Here is a 12,612-nt window from a genome sequence, read left to right as displayed (position 1 = left end):
CAACTCTCTGCTGAAGTTCGCGCATGGTCTCTTCATTTAATAACGAGGAGACAATTGCAGAAGTTCTGAATGTTCTGTCTGCCATTATTTATATAACTGATTATTGGTTTAACTGGATCATTACTCTATGAAAGCTCATGCGGCCATAATCTGACCCCAAAGTTATTATTTTATCAACCCTTTCTTTAAATTGACCTTTTCTTTTTCTATTGATTTCTGTTACATTTTTCTTACTCTACCCTTCAGATCACAGCATGTGGTCTTAAATATTGCTAATTCCATAAGAATAAGTGGACTAAAACATTTCAGAAACAAAATAATTTGATTGAAGGAATACAATTCAGTGTTGATATTAATGTGCTGCTTAAAAATAGTACAAGACTAGCCATTTATCTCAAATTGGTAGCATCGTTTAATTAGAAAAAGAATACTATCCCCCCCCACTCTCCATGTAGAAATAAGTTTTGTTTCACAGTGGAAAGAGTCCTTGATTTGGGGTAAGAAGATATGCATTTAAATCCTGACTCTTTGTTACCTGTATGCCCTTAAAATATTACCTTACTTCTCCAGACCTTAGTTTCTTCTATAAAACAGAACCATGCGAAGTACTGATCATAGCACTTGTCTTGCAGACAGGAAGATGTTCAAATCCTTCCTTGGACAGTTTCTATGTGTGTATTCTTGGATAAGCCTCTTAGGTGTTTTGTGCCTCTGTTTCCTCATATACGAAATGAGGGGATTGACCTTGATTATCCCTGGAGTCAATCCTAGGTCCTAATCTGAGATCCTATGAGAAATTTGGACAATAGGACTTTATCCAGTTTTAAAACTATAACCGTAGGATCTTGACTAGATGGTATACTAAGTCAAGTAACTCAGAAACCTTCAAATAGTTCTTAATTATTTATTTAGAATTTACCCTTAAATACAAAATTTATACAATACTTCTAAACTTTCATATCAATAAGTATTTAAACCTCTATTATTTCATGCAACACATTGTATCATGTATGGGACATAAGTAAAGATAAACAAAAATACTGTCCCTCTCCTCAAGAAGCTTATCCTATAATATATATATATACATATATGTAATCAACATTGTTAAGTAAATATAAGATAATTTATGGAGGGAAAGAGCACTATAATTTAGGAACAATAGTAGAGAAAAGATAGAGGAGAGGGGATCACACCTGAATTGAGCCTTGAAGGTAGGGAATGAATGAATGAATGAATGAATGAATGAATGAACAAAATAATAAAGCACCCTCCCCACAAAACAAAATTTAGGTTCATTACCTCATTCAAGTCTGATATTCAGCTCACTTCAATGATTATTACATTGATTAAAAATGAAAAGTCCAAATCACATTTTTCCTTTTATTTAAAATTCCTTTCAAATACTGAATTCTATTTCCAAAGATACCATTTAAAAATATTAAACCTTATGTATTCATAACAAACTTGTTTATATTTAGCAACTTAAATTTTAAAAAATAGTTCAAGAGTTTGTGATAGAGTTGATAGGGAATCAGTCTTTGAGTTGGGAAGACCAGGATTCAAGTCTGACCTCTGACATTTACTGCTAGGTAACCCTGGCAACTTATGTTCTCAAAGCCCTGATCTTCTATGCTTATAAATTACTGAGGTTTGTTGAGGGAGTTTTCCTTATCCAGGAAACCTATACAAATTAAATCACAAGTCCAGTCTCTGATATCTAATAGTAACTAAAATTGCTATCATGCCTTAAGATTAACAACACCCTTTCTTCAGAATAAGCTTACAAAATTCAGAATATAATACTGTCTTTTATTGTACAGATTGGAAAACTGAGTCTTAGAGAGGTTAAGAGATTTTCATACGATGGCCTAGCTAATAAGTACCAAAGCTGTATGGAGTTCTAGGGCCTTTCACTTCAACTTCAATATTCAGTCCCTTTATGTGAGAAGATTTAATTCTAGTACAGTATCAATATTTCTAACAAGGTTCAGTATTTTAAAAGTTTCTTTCCTCATTCCTTTGTCTTGGCAGTCATAGGAATGTATCTTCCTTGTCTTTATGTTACTTGCCTCAAAGCATCTTCTAAAATTGAGAGAATTAAGTAAAAACAAAACAAAAATACTAGTTTTGGCCAATATGTTCCTTGGAGTGAAAAAAAGAAAGTTGATCTTAACAAAACATAACCAGATTTCTTCATCTAGATATTGGAATCCTATGACCAGGCATGTGATTTTCCCATCATCATTTAGGAATAATGGAGGAAATAGAACATATTTGTCTACTCTCCTCATTAGTTAACCACCAATCAGAGATGTCTTAAGGAGAGCTGATTAAAGAGCTTCCAAAATTATATTTAATGACTCAAGATGCTGAATGTGTTTGTGATCAGTGAGAGATAGATAACTGTACATTTAACTTATAGGTTATTCCTAGCCTGATCAACAAATTGATTTTCTTATCCAAAACCCAGTCTTCTCAGAACTTTAATCATCACCATGCAATGTTGCTTTGTATGTCCATATACATATTAAAATACTAAAAACAGATAGAAAATTTAAGGAGAATTATATAAACACACCAAGACATACAAATAAAGAAATTACACTGTAGTTAGAGTTGGTCTCTGAGCTAAGAAGATTTGTGTTTTTACCTGAAATTTGGGAGAAAATAAAATATTATTTTAAAAAATGTGTTCAAGCCCCACCTCTTATACATACTGGCCATTTGACCCTGGGCAAGTTATTTAACTTCTCAGTAATCCAGAGTACTCTGTAAGATTTTAAATTGCAGAACTATTCAAGCCTTCCTTGGTATAGGGAGTTTCCTCACTGGCAGTTCCCTACACCAAAAATTTATAGGTCTGTACAAAAGACCCCAACAAAACAAATTGTATATGCATTGGCGTGCCTGTTCACATATGTGTATATGAAATAATACTTTTAATTTACTGTGATAAATTAGTCATATTGACTATTGTCTACATAGCTTAGAATGATTTTCACCCAAATGTTAATTGAGGTCTCACTCCACTGCTTACTATGTTCCAGGTCTGAATCCCCAACAACAAAGTAATCCCTCATGTACTTTCCACCATACCCTTCATGTAATTGAGTTCATTACAAACCTCTGAACAGCTATCATTGGTTTCAGAGGAATTCTACTCTGTTGCCTTTCTGTTCACTAAAGGAGAGTCCCCCATTGCTTCATATGCAATTCATTACTTCTTCACATACAGTGGAAGAACCAGCGGGTTTATCAGAGGAAAATGGGCACATCCATGGGTAAAGTACACATCAATTATTTACTTTAGTCCATAGTACTACAGATCCTGAACTAAAGTAAATAATTGATGTGTATATCATCACATACTTGTTACATACATGGCCAGAACTATTATGAAGCCTGTTCTTTCACATTCCACTTTCTCTGATCTTTATTTCTCAGTTCTTCCTGGACTTTGTGGTTTTCCTTACATTCTCCCCTATTTCATATTTTCTTAGCCCATGCATAAATTAACTTGTTAACTATCTTGATGTGAGTGATGAGAATGTGAAAGACTATTTCCCTTGGACTCAGAGTGATTTGAAGAGTCAGATTTTCTTTAGGACCCAGAATAACTTGAAGAAATAGTCTTTGAAAATTACAGCCTGTCTGGACAGCCACCAGCTCACCCTGCCACTCAGCTCTCATGGTATCTCTCCGAGAACCAAAGTCAGTGTGCTTTCTCTGGTTCCACACCATCTCTCTGTGTCTGAGTTTTTCACTTAGCCTCAACCATGGGAGCTCTGCCCCTAACACTCAGTGGATCATTGTATTGCTAACACTTTGAAACTGAGTTACTTCATACTCTTATCTTGCCATCTTATACTATAAATATGTACCAGAGATGTCTTTGTTCCCCTTTGCACCTGGGAATCCATCATTCCATTTCTGGGAAGTCTCTGTTCACTAAGAACTATAAAAGTAGCTGCCAGTCTATAATTTGAGTGTTTTTTTGGTTCTAGAACAACTTTCTCCGGCGTGCATGTATGTCTTTGCTTAATAAAGGTTATCTTGATTTTGAGGCATCAAATCTTTCAGTTTTCTCTTGGTTCAGGGAAAATGTAATGGAGGACTCTAGGAGTCTCAGCACTCTAGGGTGTTTGTTCCCCCTTGGGGGAGAGAGAGACCTAAGTTCCACAGAGTTGGTGCCTCAGGTTATACCCATAATCCATAGTATTGATCCTTACCATTATTGTTGTTAATGTATTGCTAAAGGATTTTAGTCAGTCAGTCAATTAACAGACATTTATTAATCACTTAACTATTTGACAGATACTTTAGTAAGCTTTAGGGATACAAAGAAGACCAAAAACATGACCCTTGCCTTCAAATTTCCCAAAACAATCCATGTGATATCCAGGTCTTAGCCTCATAACATTACAAAACTCTCAACATTTCCTTTTAAAAATTAACTTCATTACTGTCACTCATCTTTATAGCACAACTATTTAGCAGATATAACCAGATTCAACTTCCCCGTGTGAGAGAGAAAGAAAATTTATCAAAGCATCCTATACAATGTCTGTATCTGACAAGATGGGCAAACTCATCTTCCTGAGGTCACTAGTTGTGTGATCCTCGACAAGTCACTGAACCCTTCTGTTTCCTCATCTTTAAAGTGAGTGGGAAAAGGAAATGGGAAACCATTCCAGTGTCTGTATCAAGAAAACCCCAGTGGGGTCATGAAGAGTCAGTCAGGACTAAAGGACTGAATTGCAACATCTGACAACACATACACTGGGCCAGTAGATTGTTCAAGATGTTCCCCAGCTCTCTGCTCAAGGAAAGCACTCTTATTACTTAAAGAAAACATTTAACCTAAATTTGGAACTATAGTCTGATGGTGCCATTTCACATTGCTTTATCAAGGATTCATAATTTCAGTTATGTAGATTTACAATGAAGAATCTTAAGTGCCCAGCATTCTTGGTACTTAAGGGGGACAATTTAAAAATTATGTTGAATATAAGCACTATCTTCAAATGATTAAATCCACATTCATTTTCCACCCATGTATGTTGGTCTTCTAGAATCCCCATGTTATGATTAAGTGTGTATCATGATGACTATTGCTGAATATAGCCATGCCCCTGAGATGGAGAAAAGGATGCCTATTAAAAGAAACCTTTGGAGAGAAGCCTTCCTGTCAGTTTCAAGACTGACTCAGATGTGAATACAACATCTAGGCAGAGTGAGAGGGCAGGGGATTTGACATGCATTTTTCATATCACCATTCTCAACTCTTCTTGTATGTCACCTTTTTCCATTAGAAAAATATCACTCAATCTAGCCAAAGATCAATAAGTGAATGAATAAACATTTATGAAGCACACACTACATTAAGGAACTGGGCTAGTAGTTGATAAGGTATAAAGAAAAGTATGACATGGTCTCACCCTCAGGTGGTTTATCTCTGAGGAGAGAGAAAACAAATACACAAATGATTATGCTACAAGGTGGAATGGGCTCTACTCTCTTCAAAACTGAAATTAATAATGTTGTCCTGTCATTTTTAGTCATGTTTGATTCTCCCTGACTTCATTTGGGATTCTTTTGGTAAAGATACCAGAGTTGTATGCCATTTCTTTTTTTCCAGTTTCTTTTACAAATGAGAAACTGAGGCAAATATGGTTAAGTGACTTGTCCAGAGTCACATAATTAGTAAATATCTGAGGCCAAACTTGAACTCAAGAAGGTGAGTCTTCCTAACTCCAGGTCCAGCATTCTATCCATTGTGCCACCTATTTTTGCTCCAAAAATTAATAATAGATAATAATAATAGCTAATATTCATATGGTGTTTTGAGGTATACAAAACACCTTACAAATATTATTTTATTTAATCCTTACAACAACACTGTGAAGTAAGATACCATTATTAATAATCCCCAATTTATGGATTAAAAAAGTAAGACAGATAGATTAAGTGACTTTTTAGCCTCACAACATTAAGGAAGTATTTGATGTCACATACGAACTCATATCTTCCTGATCTGAGATTCAGCGTTCCTTTGTGTCTCAAAAATGCCTTTCCTAATTTTTATTATTTATTCTTCTCACATTACATACCAGTATGAACCATATCTATATATTTATTATGCTTTGTTTTGCTTTATAATTTATCAATGCACATATTTCATTTCCTCTCAGGCCCATTACTAGGGTAGGGTCATGTAAGTGTTTCTTTGGGATGCCAATATGAGGAGGCACTTCCGATTTATGCCAATATTCTGGTCTACTCTTCCAGAGCCTCTTTGCTCTCAGATGACATCTGTGGTGCTTTTACATGGATGGTACTCCCTCACTCACTTCAACAGCTTTGGGTGATTAAATCCAGGGAAGGGTTTTCCTTTCCCCCTTGTCATGCCCTCTCCCTTGCCGACTAAACCCTTTTCATCTCCCCTTTCGCTAAAACGATTGCAGCTGATTAACAATGCCACAAAAGTTCAGATCTGATTGCTACAGTGAAAGCTGCTCCATTTCCACGTGTTACTATATAGTATTGCTCCTGGCCTGGGACCCTGCATCTCACCTTTTATGAGGGATATAAAGGACAAATAATTATGTGAATAAGGGTTAGCCTATGTGAGAACCTGAGGTTTTCCTGCTCCTCAGATGATCTTGAAGCCCTTTCACCAACCAAAACTGAATTTGCCTTAGGGACAGAAGGTAGAGATCATGTCCTATTTGGTTTCTATGCTCTATTTAGCTCCTGCTCATCTAGTCCAATGATCTGCATACAGTATTATGGGCACTTAATAATTTTTAAAAATAGTTGAATAAATGCCTAAATGAGTACTTGGTAATTTGGTGCAACTAAGTAATTATAGAGTCAATTTTATCATAGGAATTCATTGATATTATAATGCTCAATACATAGAAGGCAGGTTAGGCTGCAGTCATTCCATTTGTAATTTTTAATATGCTAATGTTGTTCAAATACACATATATTCATAATCTATCCTCAATACTGACAGAGGGAAGCAATGATGTAGATAAAACGACCTCATGAATGATCCCAAATGATTGCACGCACACACATATGTGTGTGTGTATATATATATGTTGCATGCCCATTAAAGATGAGTTTGTCTGAAGCACTGAGATTTGACAAACCACAATTTAAACACAATTTAAACACAATTTCAACCACAAATTAAGTCATATTATAAAAAGAAATGGGAAGAATATAATTAATTTATCTTTGTCCTGGTTTAAATAATTCTTGGTTCTATTACTGGTGATTAAAAGCATTATTTCTTAGACATTATTTCTTAGAAGCACCAGTCCAAGGCTCAGTAGTCTTTTAAATGCCCTTACTTGCTTTCTGGTTTCCTGAATCACATTAGTAATAATTTGCATTTCAAAAAAACCTCAACTTTTTGCATGAATAAAACAATATTATCAAAAATAATTAAAAATAGGTTATGTTAATGAGAAGTTTAAAATTTACTTTACTATAGAAAACCTGTTTCTATAAAATTGAGAGTAAATTGCATTTATATATCTGGAAATTGGCTTCTTTGGATGAGGAGTAATGGCAGTAATATTTTGACATCTTTGATATTTTGATTGTGTTACAAAATTCATACAGTAGAAATATTTTAAAAATCATAACTAACATTTCAGTAACTGAAAGGAACATTTTGGATGTTTTATGTGGATTACATATTATATTATTGAATATATATTTTTCAATTTGAGAAGCAATTTGAATAGACAGCAAGTCACAGTGAATGAAAAGTGAGGATCAAATCCTACCTCTGACACATGCTATCTTTTTTGTCCCTTGCTAGTCATGTAAATCAGCTCTCTCTGAGTATGGGTTACAGATGAACTGCCAATCTGCATAGATAGAAGAATTTGCCACATTTGGTGTTCCCTGTGTCTATCATAGGAAGAAAAAGGGAGGCAGGGAGAGAAGAAAGAAAGAAAGAAAGAGAGAGAAAGAAAGAAAGAAAGAGAGAGAAAGAAAGAAAGAAAGAAAGAGATAGAAAGAGAGAGAGAAACAGAGAGAGAAACAGAGAGAGAAACAGAGAGAGAAACAGAGAGAGAGAGAAAAGGAAGAAAGAACTTACACACATTTCTATCAATTTATCACCACCTAATGGGATATAACAAAGAACAAAAATATAGAAAGGGAAAAGGAAAACAATAGATTCTAACCAATCATGTAAATTTCATTTTGCCCTGGATTAATGATGCTTGTATTTCTTCTAGTGTATAGTGTACCTAGACTGTAGAAAATAAGCTTCTGTGATCAAATGAAGCACAAGATAAAATATCTTTTAATCAGCTTTAAATAAAAAAGATAAAATTCCATCATGCCATCTTCAATGTATAATAATGACTATGACAGTAAGAATACAAAGTAATTTGTTTGACTCTCCCCTTTTAGTTCTATACTATTTCCCAATATTATTTCTTTTCTTCTGATGTTAGCCTCTTCATTTCCTCTTCTACTACAAAAATGCTCATTCAAGTCTCAATGTGATAACTTTCGATAACTTGACTTTCCTGCTCCTTATTTTCCTCATATCCACATAGATCAAAACATTATGGGGGCAGCTGGGTAGCTCAGTGGATTGAGAGTCAGGCCTAGAGACAGGAGGTCCTAGGTTCAAATCTGGCCTCAGACACTTCCCAGCTGTGTGACCCTGGGCAAGTCACTTGACCCCCATTGCCTACCCTTACCACTCTTCTGCCTTGGAGCCAATACACAGTATTGACTTCAAGATGGAAGGTAAGGGTTTTAAAAAAAACATTATGAAAACCTTATTTAATCATGAATATAACAACGGACAGTTTGGTGGCATGTTCAATGGAGTACTGGGCTTGGAATCAAGAAGAAATCTCCAGTATTTACATTTTACCTAATGTACTAGCTTTGTGACCCTGGGCAAGTCACTTAATGATATTGCCTCAATTCCTCATCTGTAAAATAAGTTGAAGAAGGAAATGGCAAACCAATCCAGTATCTTTGTCAAGAAAAGCCCCAAATGGGGTCACAAAGAGTGGGACCCAACTGAAATGACAACAACAAAACATGATCATTCCTTGGGTCTCTGACTTTCCCCTTCCATTTAATAAACTGATCATTTTTAACATTCAGAAATCCTGTTTCTCTCCATGTGTTTCTATCCCATATTCTTATTGATTCAGTCAAACATATCAATCCTCTCTTTTTAATATACATTATGAGTTTTTTATATGATTCTATTATATCCATATCCCATTACTCACCTTATAAGTATTTGTCTTTCTCTCCTTAAAATCAGTGCCTTTCCTGTATAATAATAATAATATCCCAAACACAAGTGTTATTCACTTCCAGAAAGAGGCACTCTTTTGACCTAACAACCTTCAAAAGAAGTCATGGTAAGATTGAGATGTCTGCCCAAGGGCACAGTGGAGAGAAGTGAATCAGATGTAAAAAATTTTCTTAGATGCCTAATATAGAAGAATTTTATTTTTGGATAGATGATAATTGGGTTAAACTGTTAAGGAAAGAGAGCATCAGGAAAGGGGAGCCTAAAGAGTTTTTCTCTAACCCATTACCCTCTGAAGTGACATGACCCTGGTGAGGAAAGGGAGGTAGAGACTAAATCTTTTTTTTTCCTTTCCTGTCTCCCATACTCCCTCATCCCCAAGGAAATATCATCCAATGAAATGAAAGTCAACACATTTTTTATTGACTATATTAAATTAGACACAGTCTAAATATATGGTAATCAAAAACAAACAGACAAAATCTTAGATTTAGAGCCATAGGGAAGAGAATGAAAATGATTGCCACATCTAATACTAATGGTTTTAAAATAGAGATGAAAATGGATTGGGACTCCATTACTTCGGAACTTCCCTGACCAGCAAGAATCAAAAAATCTTTTTACGTCAATGATGATCCTTTAATGTTTTGTTTTTTTCCCCCAGAGACAACTTCAAGCAGATCAATACCAGAAAAGGAATGTACACCCAAAGATTCAGCTCAGATGTTCAGGCAAAAAGGAGGGAGCACATGTTAAAGCACATCGTGTCCTAGGAAGTTCCAAGAGAAGCCAAAAATTGAGGAGGATTTTCCTAGGACTTGACTTTCCTTCTTAAATACGTTTTAAGCAACTATTTTTACTATAGAGAAAAAACTTTTGTCTTTTGCCATATTTGCAATATTTCTCTTTATTAAGAGAAATCCCTTGCAATTTGATATTACAAAGTTCCACTTCAGTTGTGAAGTGAAAGGTTAAATTTGATGCACCATTTTGCATGTGATTGATAGGTCTTCTGAATTTACCTAAATTTCACATCTCAAATATTTGTAACTTTACAAAATTATCTCTAGCCACACATAAGCCAACCTTTTGCCTAAAATGGTCATCCTTTATATTATTTCATTAATTTCACTTTTGGACAGCAATAAGAAATGCTATTTATTACCCAGTTACTTTTTTTTGTCTCTGTTGTTATTGTTGCTGCTTTTTGGAAACTAAAAACTTCTAGTCACATGAGAATCCTGTTGGCTACTAATCCTGAGCTTCCTAAGCCTTTGCGAAATCAGCTATTTTCCTCAGAAGTGGTAGCTATATCACCAGATACTTAGAGATGATAGCTAAATGGAGGTCATTAACATGATGAAGGTAAATTTCAAGAAAAAAATATTCTTACTGGGAAAAAATATTTTTCCAGAAGACATTTAATTTCATAGGTATTTAGAAATTTTTTTCTTAAATTGCCTAAACTTTACTTAAAATTAAATCAATTCTCATCAGAAATATTTCTCTTCACTCCATCAACATTCACTGGTTTGTGTGTGTTTGTGTGTGTGTGTGTTTCCTTTCTACTTAAACTCCATATGAAGGTACAAAGGAGGAGTAGGAAAGCCATTTCAGATCAGTCAATTCTGCTCTCTTCTGAGATATGAAATAATGGTAGAAGAGGCAGTCATTATCAAATTTGAATATTAATTATGGATTTTGTTTATTTATCCTTATTCTTGTCCTCAAGTTAACATTCATAAGGAAAAACTGGCTAACTTTTCTTCATATGTTTTTTTTATTTCTCTGTCTCTCGGTATCTGTCTCTCTATCTGTCTGTCTGTCTGTTTGTCTGTCTCTCTCTTTCCTCTTCCCCTCCCATTCTCCCTCCATCTGCCTACATACATATCTATATTTTTTGGTCTAGAGACCTTTGATTTTTTTAATGAAGGGAATTTCCAAGGTTTAACACACTACCTATATGTACTACCTGACAACCCCTTGGCCATGTGCCCTCTACTGTTGCCTAGGGCATGATGAGATTTCAATAACTTGGCCAAGGTCACTCATGCAGCCAGTTAGTATCCAAGATAGGGCTTAAACCCACCTCCTCCTGATTTCTGACTTCAACGTTTTGCGTATAACTTTTTGCTGATAAAAGATAACAATGGCTGCTATTCCTGAGCCCTGAAATAGTGACAGCCCTCTTTAGATGTGTTCTCATCATTCCAAGTCTTTCATTTTGTTTCAGTCTACCTCAGTACAAACAGGAAAGAAGTTAAATTTCACTTGCAAAATATATTTGATGAGCACTGAGGTAATTATTCCAAATTCAATATCAATGATTTTCCACTACAAATGGCTAGTTCTTCTGTGCTATTTTTAAATGCATATTTTATAATGCTGCATATTATATAAATTACCCACTTAAAAATAAAATACATCCATCTACCAATCATACTACAATATAAGCAAAGTCTTGGGTAAGAAAGTACATTTTCAGTCAATAAAACTAATGCCATACTCACGGTGAAGGTTGGTGGGACTGGTTTTCAGCATTCCTTGGTGTTTTGCAGGCTGCAGGTTTCGCCATGTCCCTGACAACACACCTGGGGCGCATGATAGACAGCACAATGCACTATTAATGTTCAAAGGCCTAGAACACACCTGGAGATCTGATAAGTCTAATAAATAGGCCACTGGGGAAACAAAAAATCTGAGAGAAAAAGCCTGTAAAAGTCCCCCCAAATGATAAGACTGCAGATCTAGGAAAAAATACTTTGCATATGGGTACATTCCCCAGGCTTAGACTTACAAGTTCTCCTTCCCTATCTTGGCAAGGCCCAGGCTACTCTCTATATCTGATTTTTTTTTTCTCTTAGGGGAAATGAAAATGTTCCAGGCAGCTTTCTCCATAGCTGAAATGCAACTATGAGCTGTGGCCAACCCAAGGCCATTAGAAGAAGAAAGATGCGTGCTTAAAAATAGGATGGCAGCTTCAATATGCTTCACCAATGGGCAGGCTTTTATCTAGCTTTTTCTATTTGGGCTAAAATACATACCATCACAGAGGGAGCTTCTTTATGCAAACAGGGAGTTAAGAAGCTTGGACATTGTTGCTCCATTAAAAGCCCCATCCAAGCTAATTCGGGAGGAGTTGAGTGGGAACCTTTCATATCCACAAAATTGGTTTAGAAATAATGATGCTTAGAAGGGAAACCCTCACACTCCTATATGACGAAAAACAAAAGGACACAGTGCTTTGTTTCTTTCATTGCTAGTAATGAAATACAGCGAGAATCAGTATTTCCAATATGTTG

General features: G+C 35.3%; 1 protein-coding gene across 1 annotated transcript in view; it reads right to left on the bottom strand.

Moving 5' to 3' along the window:
• The window catches only part of LOC123246479 (regulating synaptic membrane exocytosis protein 1-like), a 402,117-nt gene that overhangs the window by 251,529 nt on the left and 137,976 nt on the right, over nucleotides 1-12,612 (bottom strand). The window contains 1 exon segment of the mRNA XM_044675360.1: nucleotides 11,821-11,901. Within this exon segment, the coding sequence (XP_044531295.1) occupies nucleotides 11,821-11,901 (81 nt within the window).

This window comes from Gracilinanus agilis, chromosome 4 (assembly GCF_016433145.1).
Source record: "Gracilinanus agilis isolate LMUSP501 chromosome 4, AgileGrace, whole genome shotgun sequence".
NCBI classification, from domain to species: domain Eukaryota; kingdom Metazoa; phylum Chordata; class Mammalia; order Didelphimorphia; family Didelphidae; genus Gracilinanus; species Gracilinanus agilis.
Note: the sequence above shows the minus strand (reverse complement) of the source record. Positions and strands in the feature narration are given on the sequence as shown.